Source organism: Varanus komodoensis, unplaced genomic scaffold (assembly GCF_004798865.1).
Source record: "Varanus komodoensis strain SLA01 unplaced genomic scaffold, ASM479886v1 scaffold8, whole genome shotgun sequence".
NCBI lineage: Eukaryota > Metazoa > Chordata > Lepidosauria > Squamata > Varanidae > Varanus > Varanus komodoensis.
In genome coordinates this window covers 34565578-34588397 of record NW_025336481.1, presented here as the reverse complement: position 1 = coordinate 34588397, position 22820 = coordinate 34565578, and the positions used below count along the sequence as shown (strand labels likewise).

The 22820-nt window shown below is 39.5% G+C and overlaps 2 protein-coding genes across 3 annotated transcripts in view; one reads left to right on the top strand and one right to left on the bottom strand.

Annotated features, from left to right (window-relative positions):
- Positions 1-11307, top strand: part of ZDHHC2 (zinc finger DHHC-type palmitoyltransferase 2) — a 72655-nt gene extending 61348 nt beyond the window's left edge. Inside the window, exon 13 of the mRNA XM_044455215.1 lies at positions 11203-11307. The gene's annotated coding sequence lies outside the window, so the exon portion shown is untranslated. The remainder of the gene's footprint in view (positions 1-11202) is intronic.
- On the bottom strand, positions 1251-22797 carry CNOT7 (CCR4-NOT transcription complex subunit 7). Of its 2 annotated transcripts, none has more exons than XM_044455218.1 (7): positions 22586-22797; positions 20040-20239; positions 18925-19118; positions 16587-16748; positions 9031-9175; positions 4964-5074; positions 1251-3018 (listed from the first exon to the last, which is right to left on the bottom strand). In XM_044455218.1, the coding sequence occupies exons 2-7, from the start codon at positions 20154-20156 to the stop codon at positions 2890-2892; spliced, it is 858 nt and encodes a 285-aa protein (XP_044311153.1). In that variant the 5' UTR covers positions 20157-20239; positions 22586-22797; the 3' UTR covers positions 1251-2889. The 2 variants fall into 2 exon arrangements, with proteins under 2 accessions (XP_044311153.1, XP_044311152.1); XM_044455217.1 differs by having other exon boundaries at positions 22609-22796.
- Between the last annotated feature and the right edge of the window lie 23 nt (positions 22798-22820).

Genomic DNA, 22820 nt, shown 5'->3' with positions numbered 1-22820 from the left:
CTGTAATTATAAGTTGGGTAGGTCAGATTAGGTTTTCTTGTGGATAGATGCAGGGAACAGGATAGGGAAGGGCTCCCACTCTAACACTTAGCTGAATCTTCCTGACAGCAGGCTCCACGCAGCCACACAGCGCCCTATGTGTGATGCACAGAGACCATGATGAACCATAAGAACAAGCCTGGCCCTAGGCCATGGACAGAGAGCCAATTGCTTTCCAGATGTTCTAGGTTATAATACCCATCAGCCCCAGCCAATGTGGCCCATCGTCAGGAATTAGTAGTATTATAATCCCAAATATCTAGAAAACACTAGGTTGCCTACTGGCTATGCTATTTCATACTGCCTGCCCTAGTCTAGGCAAGGATCCACATGATTAAAGCTTCTCCGTACAAACATTTCCTGCACTTAGAATATTAGGTGCCCAGCTTTCTCCCAAATAGGCTCATTTGCCATGTGTGGGATTTCTGTGTGTTTCTCAGGGTGGGTAGGGGGGCATTCTAGCATGTGGACTTCTATTTGTTGGCCAAAGAGGTACAATCCAGATTACCTCATCTGCTTATGCCTAAAATCTCCTGTCAGCAACTAAATTGTTTCTTAAAATTAAAGGAACACCCAAGAAAACAGCCACAGCTGTCACCTAGAAATGAAACTAAGTCCCCAAGTGCAGATCAGATGGCTCAGTTCATATATGTTTGCTGGGCATTTAAAATGTGGACACAAGAAGGGGACACTGCAAAGTGAGCACACACTGGGCTTTTCCCTGTTACAGGTACTAGTGTATACAGACCCGACATGTAGCCCTTAACCAAGTCTCCTTCTTGCAATTACATATGCTACATTGGTACTGAGAATAATAACACCCACACCACACAACAAATTCAGCTAAGTTAAATTAGCCAAGAATCCTGATTGACAAGAATCCTGATTGCTTGTAATGCAGCCTTCGTGGCCCTTTCAAAACCAGTGTTTACTGTTCAGCTTACACATGCGGCAGAATTGGTTCTTGGCCACAGGCAGCCACCTATCAGAGTGAGCTATTTCAGGAAAACATGTGGATTTGCTTAACATGCTCAACTGCAGTTTGAAACTAAAACCACAGTGGTGAAGAAATTTGCATCTATAAACAACATATTGCACTGGGGACAAAAAAGGCAATAGAATATCTTTCTTTGTAATAAACAGACAAGGGATTAGCTGGGTACACAGACATGCCAGTGGAGTTTTCAAAAAAAAAACCACAAGTCTGTAGATACGTAAGAAAACTTTTTCAAGCCTTTATTTACAAAAGCTTTAAAAACAAATACCCTCTTATGCAAATGTCTTTGTTTTTCTTTAAAAAGGACCACCCAGTTATACCATTGTAACTTAATGAGGGGGGAGAAGGAAAACAGGTTAAAGTACATGGTAAACAGATCAACTTGCTGAACATTGCTAATGTTTACGCCAATTGATTTTCAGTGTAAATGGTGCACGCAAAATGCTGCCACAGGCACTCCATTATTTCAGGGTAGGGTTTAGCTATTCAATACCAATTAAAGTCTTCCTGCACAACTGCTTTGTATGAGCATGCTCTGCATGGTTAAGAAAGTACTTTGTGGTTCTTTAATATAACAATGCATTTATACAATATATTGCTACGGTAGACTAAAAAAATAAGCTAGCCTTACAAGCCTCAGGTAACTTTATTAGGTACAAATGGATTTGTTGTTTTACAACATCTTTTGTAGCATCTCCAAATAAAGGACACATCTTCCTTTTCCATTTAGCTCAATATCAAATTGGCTTCAAATCTTTGGATATTATTCTTGAGATGAGTTGTGTTCATCTATTCAAGTAATCAATAAATAAGGTTTTAAAATAGAAAGTGTTTTGGGGCATAGCTTGCTGAAATAGGAGTTAGGAAATGGATCCACAATTAGGGAATGCTGTTAATTTAACTGCAGTTACCATCCTTTCAATTATTCCACTCACAGCCACAAAAGCAAAAAAAAAAAAAAAACCACGGAAACTTTCCTAAAGGCTTGTTTTCAGTCATGGGACAATTCACAAGGAATTTCTCTTAAATACTCCCATGAGAGCTGAAGAGTAGCACAAAGTATGTGTTGTGCCAGAGCCTTTCAGTTTAGTGAAGGGTACACTGGAGAGATTCTCCATGACTGCACCTAGTTATTTCCATCACAGAGCAGTGTTAAACCGGCAAGTCAATTGCAAGCTCGTGCGTACAAAACACACCTGGAAGACGAAACACCAGCTTAACAGTGAGAGCAGCTGCTAAGATTTCAGTAGTTTTAAACAGAGGTTATGCAGTGAGTGTGGATGATTCCATGGGTTTGAACCCAGGAGTGGGTTTGCTATGTTGGTGAATGAACATTTTTGTTTAGGTCAGGGAAGGAAAACCAGAACTTCAGATAAAACAGAGGATCTGACTCAGAGTCACTCTTCTAAAGTGCAAATGTGATGGTCCACAATCTTGAATAGCTAAAACTCCTGTACACTGGAAGGGATAAACATCAAATGGGGAAATTGGTTACAATCAGTGCCTAGTTCAGTTCGGGGGCAAAAGGGTAGGGAAGATAATAAACCAATACTAAGACCAATTAAAGTTTACCAGAAATTTCATTATCATTTTAGCTTTCCTCTTCTATCTGCCACACTGCTCCTACATGTGCTTACAGATGGGCAAGTTACAAGGCCACATTTAACCCAGAAATGCCTACACATTAAGGTCAAAGAACCAGGATAGGAACAGTCAAGTTTGGTACATATGAAGGCAGGAAAAACATGTCTGATAGAGAGGAAAAGAACGCCTTATTGTCCAAGGGATTCAACCAGAGATAAAACCTATGTACAAGCATGTGGAGCTCAGAAAAAGTGGCTTCCTATTTCATGTCATGATTGCTTGTTGGCTTCTTCTTCATATGCATTTCCTGTCCCATTCTGTACATAAGATGAACCAGAACCAAGGCCGTATAAGTGACCACAGTACTTGGCATCATCAATGTGATCTTCAAAGAACATCTGAAGAAAAATTATAACAGAAGTCATGATTGGCCTTTCTTTGAAGGCAAGCAATACAGAAGAATAATTATTAAAACCCTGCTCTTCTACTAGAAGTAGTCAGAGTAGTATACAGCATAAACATAAACCATAATATAAATCAGTAACATGTACAAATACCACATGCAATTTCTGGAAGCATTAAATACAGCCAATATTTAAAACACAAAACAAAAACCCACAAATAAAAGTTATTAAGAAATTAAAGCTGATTATAATAAAACTAAGTGTTACACATCCCATCAAAGTTAAGAGTATCCAAGTTCTAGTGAAAGACACACAGGAGGCCAGTTTTAATTGGGAGAACACTTCAGAGCTGCAGTACCTCCACACTTGTGCTCCCTTGCCAAATCTCAGGAATGGCCCCAAAAGCAAGGCCTCTGGGATTGAATGTAATTCCCAGGCAAGCCTATAATGGTTCAAAAGATAACCTGTTGCTACGTTGTTTAGAGATTTATATATCAGGCCCTACACTGTGAATTGATCCTGGAAGCCAAAGCAACTTAGTAACAGGTTATTTTCTTTAACATACAAATGCCAGACAAATTCTAGTAACTGCATTCTGAACCAATTAAAGCATCCTTCTTATCTTAAACAGCAGCCCCAAGCCCCAGTATTCCAGTCCAGAGGAAACAAGCATGGGTGACTGAAGATAAGTTGTTCTTCCCCTTTATGAGAGGCCATACTGCCAAACGAATAAAAGATAGTTCAAGCAACTGCCACCACCTGAATGTCCATAGACTGAAACTCCCTTGTCACCAAGCTGTGTATCTCATTGCTCAAGGCGGGTGTGGCTCCATGCAGAACAGGTTGAATAATCTCACAAAATTCACCAGTGCAACTGACTGAGTGTATTTTCTTGTCTGGGCAACTTTCAGCTTGCTAGCACCCATTCAACCCATTCCCTACCTGAGGATTCTCTATGCTTCCATCCAGCTGTTAAAGAAAAAATGAAGCGACCTTTGGGCACATCCTATCTCTTCCTACGTGCTCTCTATCTCAACTTTTTCTGCATTAACATAAATTTGCCTTCATGCCCTCACAAGATAGAAAACGGCAGGATATAAAATGCAATGTAATAACAATAAGAATAAATGTATCAGAAGACTGGCAATCACCCACATTTCCTTTGTTACTGCACCAGAGAAAATTCCAGATAAGTCTTGGCCACCCAGAATAAGAAGTCTCTGTCCCTCAGGAAAAGGCAGATGATTTGGAAAGCAATGGAGCCTGCTTGAACTTTTGTACTGGAAAGTTCCACTTCTCCAAGGTAGTAACTACACAGGCAGGCATGACCAGATCTTGTGAGAAGGTGGCCTACAGAAGACAGTGATTCGCTCTCCATCCACTATCTTAAACATAGCATATGGCACAAAGCAATCAATGAACAGCAAAGTGATGGGCAGACCATTACTAAATTTTAATAAAGTGTACAAGTATTTCCTACAGGTGAACACGGCATACTATAAAAACAGAAAGCATTATTGATTCTGTTTAAAACAAATGATAGGCCTTCATACTTCTTACATTTCCATGCATTCAGTCTACCCATGAAGGACATTTGACTGGCCCATCCCATTTATTTATTTATAGCTTTTATATCCTGCCATTCACTGTGTCTAAGGGTGGTATCACTGTGTCTTCCAAGACATTAGAAGCCAAGAGAGGGCTGTCTGGTCAACAACATACATAAAAGTTCCACTGTCATGCATTGATGACATTGATGTCATGCATTGATGACAGGTTCCAGAGGGTGTCCTCCACATCTGGCCACTGAGGGAACCATCTTACACTTTGAAAAATCCAATTCAGGGATTAATTTAACCAAGAAAAATCTCAGAGACATGTTAAATGATAGATTACTTTTATCTAAAGATTTAATATGGAACAAAAAATTTACACCAACCTCTCTCATTTTGAAGAAAGCCATGCCTGTTAGTAGAGAATCAGATCCTGCCTGATGCTGCGGGCCTATCCTCTCTAACTCTAACTGCTCAGCAACTTCTTGCAATCCACCCTGAAAGACAATATTGCAGCACGATCAAAAGATATGACAACATCTGCCAACCACTGAAGAATTGGTCTCCATCTCTCCACCCATTTTGTTTATCACAGTTTCTGAGGAAAGAAATGGACAATGAGTATGCAACTGGAAAACCACGTTTTTGTGTCAACCACATATTTAGCTGAAGTTACATGTTCTTTAAAGTCTTAGCAAATGGTTAAAGCAATGGCTTTCACCACACCTGTTTAGTTTTCTTTTTTTACAATTCGAGCTGCCAGAAACAAATGGAACAAAACAAATGTTTAAGTGTACCTAGTCCAGACCATCACTGAAGAATGCTAGTTAGTTCAAATAGTCTTTTAATTGTTCCCACAGCAGGCTTTGGTGGGATGAAGAGAGCTGCAGTGCTGCATAATCTATTCCCTTGGCTGAAATGAAGGGCCACTCGCTTCCCAGATGCCACTACCAAACATCAGCCAATTCAAGTAAAAGACCCAGTTTATAGGAAGCAGGCACCATGGCTCTACACAGGCCTTTGACTGACTTGCCTGACCATGACACTGGATGTCTTTTCAGGCCCAAAAATGCAGCACACACTCTCACAGTGGCATCAACAGACGTACTTTTCAGGGCCAAGACATCTGAGCAACAAAACACAGGCCTGCAATAGTGGGATGCACATTTTGCCCTTAAACTGTTATCTGAAATAGAAGATGCCAAATCTCCTCTTCTACTTAAGCTCTAGATCTGGATTTATGATATTCAAAGATTCCATCACTTAAGAATTCAGGAAATACCTGCATTTCTATTTTACTGATGTGGAACCCATAAATAGGAAGCATGCTTCATATATCAAATTCATCAGGGAATCCAAAGAAAGTAGGAACTTCACTCACTGATTTTCTTCTGAAGGATACCACACTGAATTTGAATATACAGTGCATTTTTCAAACCACACGGGCTTGAGAACTACTCTCTATATGCAGAATATATGAGCTAAAGCAGGCAAACCCCATTATTAAAATGAGTTATGACTCTGAACTATATTGAAGCACACAGAAAGAGAATAGAAAATTACGGAGTATCACACACAGAGAGACTCATTTTCCATAATTACGTTCCATTTATGACTGTGGGGTTGTATCACATCAGAGATCAGATAGCCTACTATCTAATAATAGGCTTGTACTTAAATATGAAGACAATTCACTTCGGGAAAAGAATGGAAGATGCCTTTTATCTCATGTTATGAGTACATTTATCCTAGCCATCACGTTTGTGCATTTGAGGAGCTCCCATTTCATCTAGCAGCCCAATTCATGTCAATTTCTCCTCTCCAGAACTATGCATACAGAATTGCAAGACTAGCTATAGACTAAAGGTATTTTTCAGAACTACCTTACATTTCTGCAAAGTCAAAAATCCTAGTACAAATTTAAACTGTGAGCAACTCCATTTTTGTGGGGTGAAAATTAGGTAGTTTTTAAAATTCATTTAGAGTAAGCAATGTACAGATAAACATAGTGACATGATATAGAACAGCCTTTCCCAATCTGGTGCCCTCCAGATGTGTTGGCCATGCTGGCTGTAGCTTATGGGTTTGTAGCCCAGTGTGAGCCAGTGCAGTAAGGTACTTAAGGGTGCTGAACTGGGTACCTGGGAGATCCGGGTTCTAGTCCCCACTCCCACCTGAAGCTCACTGGGTCAGTCACTCCCTCTCAACCCAGCCTACCTCACAGGGTAGTTGTGAGGATCAAATGGAGCTATTCAGGCTACCCTGGGTTCCTCGCAAGAGGACAAAAAGGCAGGATATAAATGCATTGTCATAGTAATGGTGGTAGTGATGACAGCAACAGGTCATCACATGTGGAAGGCACTGGGCTAGGGAAGGCTGATGTATAAGAATTCTACTATAGTAATAAATGGAAAATAAAAAGCGTATCTGTGAACTGGGAAACAAAATTACCATAAGGTAACGAACAAGCCAATTTATTTTGCAGTCCATGGATAATGATCAGGGCCCCTTTGCATCCTGGAAAGACCTAGCATAATCCTTGGTTCTAAGTTATATCACTCTTGCTTTTAAGCACATCTGCACTGAGCAATCTTCACTTAACTCTACCAGAAAGGTTGAAAATAAAGCCAGCAGTCAGACAGCAGTTGGAGGAAGACAGTGAATGCAGAATGACAGAGAGCGGTTGTGGGGAAAGGGATACATCAAAGCAAGTTGCACAAAGGTATCACCCAGTTTTTTTCTAATGCTGATCCTTCAAGAAGATTCAAAAGAACCTGCAAAAATAACTTCAGTCCTCTGAAGTTTTAAAAAGCAAACCATGATAAAGTTAGTGTTTTGTTCAAACCTGATTCAAATGTGCCTATCCTCCCCTGCAATGAAATTGCCTTCAAGTTGCCTGCACCACAAGAAATCTAAAGCACGGAAGAGATAATGCCATTTATTCCAAAAACCTAAGTAGATCCTTTTCCTAGCAAGTCAGCATAGCAAATAGCATTTGATTAATAATTTGTAGAGATTTAGGCTTGAGCAGCCATTATTACTTTGAAACAACATTAATTTTATCACTAGTGAGGATGAACATGGAAATCAAGCTGCAGAGTCAAAGAATTCTATGTAGTTCAAACAGTGAGCAATATTCCAGTAATGCAAAATGTCTAGTCACCTTGTTCTCAGTGACTAATTCACTGATCAGGCATAATTTCTTAGATTAATTCAAAGCAGAATAGGATGTCTCACCCCATTCTACAAAACCTTCAAGCACAGAATTTCCAGCATCTGGATCCTTTTCTTTAAAACCATATGAATTGTATGCAAGCACTTCGTAAGTTCGATTATAGGGCAAACAGCCTTAACCACAATTTTCATAAGTGACCCTTTTCTTTGTAATACTAAGCTATCTCTCGCCTGAGGTCAGTCACTTTTAGTACCAGTCTGTTTTGAAGGACAGTTTTCTGATGTCTGTTAACACCACAGGAACAATAACAATCCTCTTTGCTTTTCTTCCATTCATGCCTCAGTTTCCAGCATGCACTTGTCTTCCGGTCCAACATGTATCTTTAAATGATATGCCCAAAGGAACAAGCTGGTTAGAAGCCCAACTGGCTTCTGAACAGAGAAAAAAAAATCTCTATTTGACATGTCCAGTTGCCTTTAGCTGCATGCAGCTAATTTGCTGTTTCACGAACTACTTGACTAATTTCACTAGGTTACCCTAAGAAACTGAGCCCAGTTCACACAGGAGCACTGAACAGAACTGTTATATGAAGGGATATTTCCAGGAGACTGCAGTATCTACCACTACTAACAGCTGCTACAGCGACCCCTGGAAAGCCTTCCCGGGTCCCTCACAATGGTGCTGCCTTATAGACATAGCAAGTTTCTTCCTCCAATAATAAAGAAATTAAAACTCTACTAAAATACGCTGCGAGTTATTTATTCACCTCTGCTGACACCCAGTGGTAAGCTTTAGAGCTCCTGCATGAACTAGTCTCAGACTTGCATCACTGTCCTACCTCAGGCTTCAGGAAACTCTCAATGGACTGAGCACTTTGATTATAATTAAACAAGACAAAGGGCATGGACACATAGTTGGACTTTTGCCACCTAAGGTAAATGTAAAGTACTGCAAATTACTTGTGAAACTTAACCTTGTATTCAGTCTTAGGACTACTTACACTGTGCTCATGACTAGTCCCATTTCTTCAGTAGGTCTGCTCTAAGTAGGATTAACATGATTCAACCTCAAGTTTCAAAATCAGCTTATTACGCATTTAGCTTTCAATGAGAATCTCTCCATGCAGATATTTCTCTGAGGAGCAGGTCTAGTTGTAATGGTTTAGAGTTGATGACATAAAAGCAAAAGACAAAGCTTGTTGTATGTTCTTCATGTAGAAAAGAAAGACCAGTCCAGAAAGTGCTGCTTAATATCTGTAGAAAGCATTAGACCATTTACCTTGAGATTTTTGCAACTCTTCATAAGGTACTTCACATCATAAATGACAGGGAAAAACAATCTCAGTATCTCAAAGAAGTCCAGTTCTTCTTCAGGTAAATTGGAATTCGTCAAGATCTTGATCAGATATCCAAAGTCATAGCCACTGCAAAGTAATCAGAAATGGAAACAAAATAAAAACATTAAAATTAGGCAGGTCATCATTCCAAAAGGCCTTTACTTTTAAAACAGCTGCATGCTCAAGAACCATTTCCAGATCCTTTTTCTTTCCTTATGCATTTTTCCAGTATGAAAGACATGTTAGAATTCAATCACGCACATGAATCTCTTCCTTGTATGTAGTTATACCTTTATTGGTCAGAAGAATTATTGTTTTATTGTTGTATTTTATGGTTATAGTATAGTGACATTATGTTTAGTTTTGATAAGGTTTTTGCTTAGGAATAGATAATTTTGTGAAATATGCAATAAATGGGAAATACGTGTTCCCAAGGACCACTGGATCTTTCTAAAGATCTACAAACCTCTTTTTCCATGTCCAAATGCTGGTCTGACCCAAAAAAGGGCGGGGGGAGTCCAAGGCTTGTGCACATCCTCATTTCCTCCCTTGCAGAATCTGAACTGACAAACTATGGTCTCTGCTTGCTGTACAAAACAGGCTTGTAAACTGCAAGCTAGTTTGTCAAAAAACAGATCTGATGCATATTTTTCCATATAATATGGGTTCAGACACTCACACTTAAAATAATTGTCAAAAGGCTACTTTAAGTTAATGTAAAGTATCTATATTAAATGGGCATGAACAAAGTTTGCTAATATTTCATTTGAGTGTGGTACACAAAAGTACACACAGAGGATAGCTTGCCATGCCAGAGTATATCTCTGCAGGTGTTCTTTGTTTTAAACTGAGAGAGGTTGAAGAAGTAACCACCACCCCCTTTCTGCATATATGTATATAAACACTAGTTCCTGTTAAGTAAAAGTAGTCTGTATTTGGTCCACAACAGAGGAAGGATTCAAAGCACTGTAGACAGAAATCCACCCATATTATAGAGCTTCCAAATCACTCCATTCCCATGGCAATCTCCAAAAATAACTCCTCCAAAGGCTACACCTCCAGTGTAGCACAAGAAGCTGAAGTAGAAATGGAACCTGAAGTAGGAGCTACAGTATGTACACTGAAACAGCCATGCATGTACACATACATAGATGGCTCTTAAGACCCTGGGCATGAACTTTAAAAAAAAGATTTGGAATGTTATGTATCTGCACTTCTTAAAGCGCATTCCTGACAAACACACATACTTGTATACTTTTGAGGAACTGAGTTTTATGAACAAGCCATTCCTGAAAAGTGGCTTTTCATTAAAGCTTTTTTAGATCTAATGAATATTAGATGGCATTAGATGACATTAGATCTATTTTAGGAATTCCTTTCAAACATGGCCAATTTTATTTACAAGTCTTTCCATTTTCACAGATTATGAATGGATGCTAATACAATATTTTTTTAAATATAACCATCCAACTTAAATAGATAACATACAACTTAAGACATGAATGTGCATTGACATGTCTTCCTTAGACGGTTCCCTATCATTGTCCTTTTAAAAGAAAATATACCAGAGGTTGCATTTAATGGAGGTGAAACTGGGGGCATAACAACATGTTAGTTAACTTTTCTCTTAAAGGAATGATGAACAATAGATATATGAAACCTTCAAAGGCTGTTTATAACAAGTATGAGCAATTAGGCATAGTGCTACTCCTTTTCTACTCCTAGTGCCACTCTCAGCTCCTGTAGGTCAGACTTGGTGCCCTCCAGATACTTAGGATCTAAAGTTCCATTAGGCCCAGTCAGCATGTCCAGCACTCAGCAATGATGGAAGCTGTAATCCAAATGTCTCAAGGGCATCAAGTTGGGGAAGGCTGGGTTCTGATAAAAACATAGCAGAACATGGTGTCTTTTCATTCTCTATGTCTGCTCAAGACTTCCAGGTGTTGGACCTACAAACCAGTGGAAAGCATGAAAGGATAATGGTATTAATGTTGCTCATTGTAGGGATCATTGGCATGAAAGAACAGCTTAAAGAACATTAAAGGAAATGTAAATCTAAGCAACCTAGTCTTTTAAATCTCTCTCCACTATATTTATTTGTTGTTGTTTTACAGAGCTTTGAAGTTGTACTCTGCAAACCGGAGCCGCACTCTGAACCTTGATAATGGCCCAAATCAACAGAAAACAAAAGGTAACTTGAAGTTGCATCTGTATTTATTCTTTCCAAAAATTAGATACAGGAGGTTTTGCTACTACAATTTTTTAAATTGTTCTTTCCACAGTATTTATACCACATGCATATATATCTGCTCTCTGGTGCTTGGCTGTAAATATGCATACTTTGAACATTTGTTAATTTTAAAATACAGGAAAAAATCATCCCAAATGTATTATATAAATGTATATATTAATTTCTATTAAAATAAAAATTGATCTGATTTCATTACAATACTTAACTAGTAGCATTTTGTATTTTAATTGTTTAAAATTATATGCAGTTTTATGTCCACAATAATAACCAATAAACATTTTTTTCATAAGATGAAGCCTCTTTTTTTATAATCTATGAAATTCTCAATCTGTCTTCTGTTACTTTCTTGAGGTCTAACTGCATTAGAGCAATTGAGTATCCTTTCCTATACCACTAAAAAGGTATAACTGCCTCTCTCCCTATATAATAGTTATGGTTATGTTCATCATTACACTCCACATTTTCCCATCATTTCCTTTGCAAACTGTTAACCACAGTTTGCATATTCAAAATCAGTTCAGACACTATTAACAGTTATCCCACCATTGTAGGTTTCATCTATTTCAAAGGTCATATACAGTTCAATCCTACCCATGTTTACTTGAAAATCAGTCCAACCAGTTTAAATAAGCATACAAAGAATTGGAGCCAAAGCCTGTAGAATAAGTTCTACTCAATTCTGTGGAAATTATTTCTGAGTAAGCATGCTTAAGTTTGCCCTGTCAGAACTGTCTGCAGAGCTAACCTAAGAACATCTCATGTTATTTCTCTTAGCATTTACCATGTCCTTCCAATCATTGTCTACAGTGTTACATTACCACATAGATATAAGTGAATCACCTATGATTTGACAAGAAAAATATCTAAGCGGTATAGCAAAATCTCAAATTCTCAAAAAATTATAAAATGGTCTTACTTGCAATATTCAATATGGCAGGCTGTGTTGCATAAATGTTTCTAATATTTTATACCTGTACCATTCTGATGTTTTCAACTAGAATTCAAGTATAGTAAACGCAGAAGGAATTCTGAGTTTTTATATTCAGTAAAAAGTTGTATAAAACCAGTACTGTTTCGGGTCATCTAATTACTTTATAAAAGTTCTCTATGAACCTTATTTGCACAGGCAATGGCCCTGTATGTTATTGCTTGCTGCACTGCATTTCCATAATTTATTTCCAACCTGCAGATCAGCCTTCCTGGCACCTTTAAGCTATTTTTGACTACAACTCCCATCATCCCCAGCTAGGATGGACAATGATTTTGTATGATGGGAGCTGAACTTTAAGACATCTGGAGGGCAACATGCAGGGGGAAACTGATGCAAACCTGGTTACATTTTATGATCCCCAAACAATATGTGTATCAGATCTCAGCAAAATAGCAATATTTGGTTAATACATAAACAAGCCTTAAGATGATTATGCCAAAAGATTTGCATTTATTCCAAATGTTAAAATAATTCATCTTAAACAGGTTCTCTTTAAGGTTCAGTCTGGGTTTCTCTGCCAAATAATATCCTGTCTCCCAATGCACAAAGTAATTACTACACCAAATCTCCTGTGTTGGCACCCAGCAGTCGATCATGCCACAAAGTTAATGTATGGATAAGTTTGAGACTGCTGGCTTACCATTACTACACTGACTTGTTTCCTAGGAAATGACAACCCACCATATGAAACCAAGCATGCTTTTTACAAGCAAACCACCAGAAGAACTCCTGGCTTGTTTTATAGTTGTGATGGCCTGTTATGTCATCTGACCGCAGCAGAACTATTTCATTGTGGGTTTCCTGGAAGGACTACAAAGCCAATTGACAAGAGCTAGTGACACTCTGGAAGGACCATCACTTGTTCTCAGCTTATTACATTATTTTGGTGCCTCAAAAATGTGCAATTGGTGTCTTTATTTTTGTGCACACTTGTAGCTACCTGATACAAGCCGAGATCGCTCATCAGCAAATTTGCACACAGTTGCAAAGACTGGGGGATAAATAACCACAGGAGAAAGGAGGAACCCCATAATGCAAGTCAAAAACACTGAAAATGGCAGGAAGGGGGGCCAAAATAGTAAGTGCACCAAAAGTGTGGGGGCAGAGCACAATCTCTTCTTTGGCAATATGATCCTCTCAACCGATACTTTCCCATGTCTTCCACCTTTTCAAGTCCGCCACTACACCAGAAAGGATAGATATTAATTTCCTCCACCTTTTCAAGATTCTTTTTCACAGCTGCAGCTAGGACTGCAGGGCTTAGGGCTGCAATTCCCTGATAACACGTACACAAATGTAAAGCACAGAAATGTACTCCAGTGTAATACCTGCAGGTAAATGGGAAAAAAACTTGCACACTTGTAGTAATTGCTCCATTACTGCAAGTGTGCAAATTTCATTTACTTCCCAGAACTTGCATTTGTACACATTTCTGCACATGTGGTGCATTTATTTATTTAACCACTGGGGAAATGCAGTTTCAAGTACTCCCAAAAGAAGCTGCAGAAAGTACAGAAAGTTAGCATTTGATCTTTCTGGAGTAGATGTAAATTCAAGGAAGTGATGGTAAGTATCAACATTTAAATTGAAAGGGTTACATTAAAAATGTCTCCCCTTGGTGCACCTACGTTTGCCACTTTTCTCCCTTTACCTGGGGGGGAGGGGGGATACTTTTAATTTACAACTAGTCCCTGGCAACTGTAAATAAATTAGCCTAACCGGAGTCTTAGTCTTGTTAATCTGTTACCTACTCCACAGTTTCCTTTCACAGCAGAAACTAGCAAGGAAACTGATTAGGCACATAATGGACTCCAATAATGTGCAAGACCAACAAAACAAAAACTATCAAAAGAGTTGCATAATTTTCAAGGGCCAAAATATGAAATATGACCCCAGCTACACTTTTCTGAGGCTGTGAAAGGCTTTTCTAAGGCTTTTAAAAAGCAGCAGAAAAGAGGTAGAGGTAGCAATCAGAGCAGGGTGGAAGACAATTTGCCGTCTGCTGCAGATGACACTGGAATACATTTCAGAGCGGGCTGGTAAGACTGGGGGAGGGAAGGGGGAGCAACCATAGTAAGCCCCAGCAGTGTGCACCAAGCCCACTCAGGCTTACTGTCACAGTGGCTTAGCATGATGTGCAAATGAACCTCTCCCTGTTCCCTATTTCTGTGCTGGGTTTGTAATATATTGACACTACAAGCCTAAACGCATTAATTCTGTACTAAGCCCCACTGGAACCCATAGGATTTATTTCAGCTTAAGCATATGCAGGATTGCACTGCATGTGATATTCCACATTGACATCTTATTTAAAAAATATTTAGGTACTATTTTCAGTTTTGATACCACAGTTTCACCCCACATCCAGGATATTTTGTACTACATAGGCCTTCAGGAATGCTATGACTGTTAAAATCCTGCAGATTGCATTGAACTAGATGACCCGTAAAGTCAAGTCTCTCCCAACTCTAACATTATTTTATTCTATAGCATTATGTAGATATCAAATAGTCCCAACTGAAATGCATGGAATGGCTCAGTAAAAATTCTGGACAACAGAAAGGAGCTGCTAATATCTACATCTAATTAACCTACACAGCTAAATCTTAGCCTAAGTATCTAAACCCTTTGATATGATAGTTCACATTATCACTGCACTCTAGCATTTAGAATAATAAATTCAACAAATAATATATTAACAGAGGATTAGTAAATATTCAACATTAATCCTTTCAAAGCTACCTACTTATATTCAAAACATGCTTGCTACCTTTAAGACAAGTCATCCCATTTTTATTTTTATTCCATTTTCTCAATGTTTTGCATTGCTGCCTTTCATCATCTCTCTAAATTAATCCCAATTCACAGAAAACCATCTATTGAAAGATGACAGTAACAGCAAAGCATAAACTGATCCACTCTCTTCCTTTCCACAAGATTTTGTGGGACATCAGCCAAAATTGACCGTGCTATCATCAGGAGAGGAAAAGCATGGAAAAACAGACCTGTAATTTCAAAGGCTTTGAAATTATTTGAAGATTTATAGTATTCCTACAGCAATATGTAAACTGCAAACATGAACATAGTTCGTGTTTGGCTAGAATTAAGTAGTCGCAATTATGAAATGTGGTCTAATAATTTATTCTATTTACACAAAGTAGAATTTAAGCTCAACTAAAAGCTCCTGCTCAAATGAACATGTTACCTTCCCTTACTAGGTTCTTAAAAACATGTTCTTAAACATGATTAATGCAACCTACCTAAAATAGCTACTGCACACCCACTGTCATTCCAAAAAGCTGTGTTACTAGACCATTCAAGCCTGCTGAAACACATGCAGCCTGTGAATTAACACTTGACAAATCATGTCCATCAGCACTGGGTAATCTTGAACAAGATGGCTGATTTTAAGGCAGATACCTTTGCTAATGACTTTCCTCATAAAACTGTACTGTGTGAACACATGCCAATGGTAAGTTTCAGTAGGAAGCTATCCATGCAACAACCCAAGAGAAAATGGGGAACTTTTTCAGAACAGTTATCAAACTTTTATAGAGTAATCTACAGCAGTAGTGGGTCCAGTGGGCCACAGAGAGCTCAGCAAAAATGACTCAAATAATGAGAGTGCCTACACAGATACCTAGATCACAATCCAAAGCCTTCAAAAGTTTATCTTCACCACCTTCTCCTGTGTGGAGTGGGGTGAGGTCAGGAACACCAAAGGACTAGTACACTGGAACCAGAAAAGAAAATAATCCATGCACAAACCAAATGCAAGTTTAATTCCTCCATTATTTGGCATTACAATTAAGATAGAAGGTTTGTGTTTTCCCTACCAGTGTTATCAAAGAGTCTTCAGAGCTGCACTGAATTTGGGCTTTCCAACGATGTTAATCAACTAATTCCAGTTTCCATTTACCTGCTAAGCGTACACAAAGGGCAGAGATATGTGGCTGTTCCTTCCTCTGACCTGGGAAACTGTCAAAGCAAAATAGAAAAATACAGTGCTCCCTCTCTACAAGGCTTGACACTTTAGTGCCTCATTTCAAGATACAATTTCTTTGTTTCCAATTGGAGCCAAAGCATAAACTTGAGGTAACATTAAAGCAGCAAGGCCTTTAGAAAAACATCACACTTTTATGTCCGTAACTCATCCAGCCCTAATATTGCAGCTTAATTAGCATAGAGAATTTTTTTCATAGCATTAAGCAAAAATTAAGAAAAACAACAATTGATATGCTATGTGCTGCATTTACCTATGAAATGACAGCCACTTGACTCCTTCGCATAGCACTACACCCGATGTCATAAGAAGTTCAGCAAAGTACTGAGTCTCAATTCCTTCTTCCTCATGTTTTTTGAACTGGATTCCAGATGTTGTTAGTAGCTCTATAGAATCCTGGGCATACATGTCCTCTCTAGGAGAAACAATATGGAAAACAACCTCACTTTAATAGAGAAATACTGATGTAAAGCTGCAAACCAAAATCCAGCATCAACTGTACATTTTTAAAAGTGAATAAATGCAGAAACCATTGCACTAGTTAAGATTTACAACTTACTCCCACATGCGTCTACTTAGAAGTACGTTCCACACAGTCCTGATATTTACTGCCAGATAAGTGCGTGCAGGTTTCGTGCTGTTATATTAACTGTTAAAAATAGTTAGGATGTATCTCCAGAATACTCAAAGCATGCCGTTGATGATGAAAAAATCCTTCTTACAAAGTACTACTACTATGACCATAACACTCTACTCCCACTATGTTGCTCCTCCCTGGCCTAAGCTTTCTCTCTTAGCTTGACATCCCTTACCACTGACAAGTTTGCAAGATCAACTCACAAATGAGCATTCAATCCAACATTTCAGTTACAGCCTGGAAGAGCACTAGCTAATTAAATGTCTTCCCAGAGACTAAGGCTACAATTCTATGCATGGAAGAACTTAGCAGAACTTAATTCTGGGTAACTGAGGAAGAGTCCTGCTGGCTCAAAGACCTATCTAGTCTACCATTCTGTTTACACAGTGGTCCAACAGACGTCCATAAAGAGCCCACAAGCAGATGAGGGCAAGGGCCCCCTCCTGCTTGTGTTCCCAGCAACAATGGAGGCAATATGTACTCATCATGAAAGGTAGCCTTTGTTTAATTCTGCTACTAAAGCTGTCCAAGTTGTGGCATTCACTTTATCTTGCAATAGCAAATTCTGTAGCTTAACTTGTACTATGTGAAGTACTTTTTCCTGTCTGGATCTCCCATTTTATCCCATGGGGACGTTACTAACAGCCCACTGATCTTCTGGGTTGCCCATTTCTGCACATTTCCCAGCAATACTATGCGTTTTTACCAGCTCTCAGATGCACTGTGCAAATTTTAAACATGCTTAAGCCCATTGCCCTAGAAGCTTTTATTTTTAATAACATGGCTCAGTTTACAAAGTGTTTACAATGTTTTAGTTCACTTATGCTTTAAGCAGTACATAAATTGAAGCAGAAGTCCCTCCCCAAATCCAAATGCAGGTTCTTAAATTATCATACATTTGGGGGGGGGGACCTTATGCGAGTTGGTACCCCGATTCAACCACTTACTTGGAACAAACCTCTATTTCAGTCAAATATATGTATTTCCAGTGCTATGTTCTGCACATCATGATGGTAAGCAACCAAACTGGCTCCTACACTGTCTAGTGTACAACTGTGATATTTTAGTCCTACCACTAAAGCAGTAAGTACCTGTTGCCTTCAGTTCTACAGCTAAAATGGAACTCCCTAAAGTAACTAGCCCTTTTGTTTTCCGGGAGTAGCAGCAACTGCAGAAGAACAGATCTGGGTAATGGTAGCTGTCCAGACCACATTAAAGATTCATCCCTGGGAAATGGCATTTCTTTTCAGTTTCTAGCCCTATTTGTACATAACCAATATCTTTCTACACTAAATACATTAAGCTAAATTCCACTAATATCAAACACTTTTATTACAGAAAGTCAGTCAAGCAAGAGGGTTTTCTCACTTCCTCATCACTCCAGTCCTCAAACACTACTACTGAGGGTCCAGGGAACATCATAAATTACACTGGATAAAAACATTCAAGAATCTCTAAGGTGGAATGGGTAATTTGACAAAACTAAGCAAGAGGATACACCCAATTCAGCCAATCTCTCTGTTAATACAGCCCCATCCACACCATTCCATGCCATTCTGGAAGTTGCCGTGATCATCAGGATTGGCTTTCTCAAATGCAATGGGGACTGCAGTGGAAGGGGAAAGTCTCTGTGGTGAGCATTCTTCTTTCACCATACAAAACTCAATGAAATTGGGCCATTTTAAAATGTACATACATTCATACACAGATTGCATTATAACCCTTTCACATCCACGTTGTGTTTTGCAAATAACAATCTTAAGACAAGTGAATGTGATTAAAAAGCCTGAGCAAAAGATTAACTTAACATGGACATTTCATACCATTTCTACAATTGGTGCAAAAGCAGAGAAAAATACACAGAAACTGTTAACATCACTCCTTCAAACTTTTAAGATTATCCTTTATTATTCTAAAAGTAAAAATATATACAAGGTCAAGGTCTAGAACTTACGTTAAATTAAACTTAAAATTAAATTGCCACGTTGAAGTTCCCGGAGGGTATTCGCCTTGCTCATTCATGAATGTCAGCCCTAACTGAATTATCTTTAGTAAGTCTACATTACAGCGGAGAAGTTGGTACTGATAGTCTGCATTGCTTCTGAACTCTCCAATAGGCCGTGCAACTACACCTGGAAACTCTGTGTCCTGAAAAATTAACCACAAATAGCAATGACAAAATATTAATTACTCTTAAGAAGAGTATTCATACAATCTTGAATGTGTCTCCGACATCCATGATCAGGTCTGAGAGCAAACCCAGTCCCAGTGGCTGCTCCCAAAAAACAGTGCAAAGTAAGCTGTTAAATTATGAACTGGAGTATTTGGTTTGCATGATTTGTAATCAGAAGTAATAGCTTGTGGTTGCAACAAGGGCAGCAAATGGGTAGTCTTGTTAACACAGGTTATATGTGCAGCTGATAGATAATACAGCAGATAGATAATTACCTCCCACAGCAGCCTTCAGTTGTGCTGCTGGTACAGAAAAAAACAGTACCATTCACCTTCCCACTCATCTCCTCATTTCAAGTGTCATAAGTGTTGGACAAGACCCAATCAAAAACAACCAGCCACAGTGCTATAAGGCAGGGATGTAGAACCTTAGGCCCCAGGAACTAAATCCAGCTCTTCAGGGTTCCTTCAAAGTCCATGCCCCTTTCTCCAGAGACCAAATATTCTGTGCTTTCCTGGCTTTTGTGCATTCCTCCACTGCCTAAATTTAAAAGGCTAGAATGTCTCTTCTATTACTTAGCTACTGCCAGCAAAAATCAAGCTGAAATGTGTTAGTATTTAACCCTGTCGACCACTGGAATGTGGCATCAAGAGTTACTTTCTCATGGAATTTGGACCTCAGGCTGAAAGAGGATCTGCACATCTGCTGAAAAAATATTCTATACACCCATGCTTATGTGAAAGCAAGTCTTGCTGATTATTTGGAGCTTTTTCCAATAGTTTCTAAGATTATATTTTTCTCCTACTCCTTAATATGTACCCTACAACCTTCTCTTCAAAGCAGTTTTTAACCAATATTCCCACCTTTTAAAAAGAGCAACAAAAATAACATCATACCATAGCAACATAGTTAAACTTTCGTATAACTTGACGAATTTTCTTCATCTCTTCATCCAGGTTGCAAGCCCAAACTTCACAAATTCTTTGGCTGTGATCTACTGTAGCTGCTGGCATAGTTGGGAGGTTTCAGATACCAGACATCAAAGAGGTATACTTGGCAAAGGGTTAGTTTCATAAAATAGGTTTTAATTATATACCTAAAGAAGGAAATCAAAACAGAAAGTTATTACAAATTTATAAAACTGTTTGACAACTATAAAATGAAATTAAATAACTGAGGAATTTTTATTATGTTGGATGAGTTAAGTTATGTTTGCAGACACAAGAAAATTTACACATCAACTATTCCTAAATTTGATCTGCAAATTGTAAACAAAGAGCTCTCTTGGGCGGAGTAATTAATTACTAGACGGATACTTTTGTAAATGTGTATGATCAGAATGAATTTATAAACTGATGCCAGTTTTCCTTTTTTTTGGGGGGGGGTGTTCTTTCATTATGACTCCTTTCATCCCATTAACTGAGTGAAGTGATATGTAAATTTAGAGAGGGCACACTCCCATGCTTTCCAAGCTCAATCCGTGTAAGCCTTCAAACATGCATGCACAGAGCTAAGTTGTTACGCCAATGTTCACCACCTCACACTTCACATCCTGCACTTTATCTAGAAGCTATTTGCAGACCCATAGGTGAAGCACCATGGATGGGAGGAAGAGAGCCTGGAGAACCATTTGGATATGTTTGTATACCCTTAGCCCCGAACCTCCTTCCTTTGCCATTTTTCCTGGCACACCCTTTTCTCCTTTCCAAGGGCTGACATCTGACGTCAGAGATAGCGATCCCTTGCCCTGTCCTTCTTCCAGGTAGTTCCTACAGTTCTTTCTATGCTGACTGCAAAAAGGGCGGAGCAAGGGCTGCTTATTTGGTATCCCAGCTCCAAGGTTACAGGACCTCAGAGTCTGGACACTGAATAATACTGTTTCCCACCCAGACCATATAAGAAGGCCACTGGACTGCCCTCTTCACTAATTTAGATATTTGTCTAACCAAGACTAAAATTGTATACACTTAAGGAAATAAGTTCCACCATTCCTATCTCAAAAGGCCTTGAGATAGTTAACCGTTCTAAACCAAAGAATAATCTTACAAAATTTGCTTGCCTAGGAAGTAAGCGCCACTGCTTTCAACAGCACTTATGCCCAGGATTGCAGCTTTTGACTATTTATTTCAATGTAACTTGCTTCCAAATATGCATGCTTAGGAAGTCGACCATAACCAACTTCAATTTAGTAAAATATTTATTCTCACCATTTAAACTTCTTTAGTTCAAACAAACTCATGTAAGTGATTGACAAGGATTACTACAATGAAGGCCACTATTTGTAAGAGGCACTAACGTAAGCTAAAATGAAACTATGTCAATAGGTCAAAATATGCAGATAGTTAACACAAAAATAATAGCTTAACACCCTGCTGCCAGATGGCACACTCACTTCCTGGGTGTGTTAGAGGGGAAAAAAACAAACAAACAGGAGCAACTACTATATAATTGACAGTACCTTCTCCTGTCACAGATTTGTGCAAAGTAGAACAGAAGGTGGTACAAATTTGCACTGAACATGGGTGTATGAAAAACACAGAAAAAGGATAGTGCATATGCAGCGTACACACTTGTTTCTTACAGCCCTAACAACGTATGCATGGTTGTCCTAATTTGCAACCTCTCTTAGATTTTTAAAGAGCAGATTTGTACTTCTAGACTGTGAGCCAGATATGGCTTACCTGATATCCCAAATCCATTCCCTAAGTTCACCTGCTACCCCCTTTTTCCTATTCACAATCGTCTGGTGTGTTCCAGCTTTGCATGTTTTCTCATTCGAAAAGACTAAGATGCCTCCACTAAGGATCTGTAGCCCGCAATAAGTGCTTTAATACATTCTGATAGCTGCTCCTGCCCTTTCTTCCTTGGGCTTCCCTTAATGAGTGAATGAGGCCTCTAAAAGCTTCTCCAAAATAGAATCGGGCTGAAAGAGGCTCGGTATCCCTGTTGTAAAGCACACAGCAGACCAAAAAAAAGGGAAAGGGGCACATAAGCCAAAACGTTTCGTGAAACAGTTGCACTCGCAGCCCCTAACAATCCGGCCATGTGCATCTGCTGCCGTATGAACGCATTAGCACTGCCAGCGTCCTTTTCCAACTAACTGTAGAGCTTTGCCAAAAGCCAAACTCCGAACCCAGCATTGCTTGCTCTTGTGCTTTCCCCGAAAGAACGCTCAAAAGGGGATAAGCAAACAAGGCGTGCTCGTGGGTGAGCAACAGGTGGGCGAAGGGAACCCTTTCCAAAGTACATCCTGGGCGCCAGACCAGCTTCGCGCGCTTCCCCTCTCCAGCCCGCCTCCTTCCACGAATGGTGAAGCCCGGGCCAGGGGCCGCCGCTGGCTCCGAATCGCGCCTCCCTGCCCGCCCGGCCGACTCCTTCCCCTCCCACCTGCCCCCCGCCGCCCGGAAACGCCGCCGTCTCGCGCCCCACCGCCATCGCCTACCGGAAGAGGGGATGGCTACTCACGCGGGAAGGAAGAGGGCGGGTCTAGCCGGGACCCGGAGGCGGCGGAGGCAGCCCCAGCGCGGCAAATGGCAGCGAGAAAGCGCGGCAAGCTGCAGCTGCTACTCCTGCTGCCCCCCGGCCGCCCAGCGCACAAAGCCATTACATCATCACAGTGCGCTGCGTCCCTATAACCTTTCAACTCTCTCGACTCTCTCACTCGCTACTCTCCTCCT

Excerpts from the sequence above, each read along its gene's own strand:
- CNOT7 (XM_044455218.1), bottom strand. The coding sequence starts at position 20,156 with ATGCCAGCAGCTACAGTAGATCACAGCCAAAGAATTTGTGAAGTTTGG. Across the intron at positions 5,075-9,030 it reads AGAGTTGCAAAAATCTCAAG|GGTGGATTGCAAGAAGTTGC; the intron begins GTAAATGGTCTA and ends ATTGTCTTTCAG. Across the intron at positions 3,019-4,963 it reads CTTTCTTCAAAATGAGAGAG|ATGTTCTTTGAAGATCACAT; the intron begins GTTGGTGTAAAT and ends ATTTTTCTTCAG.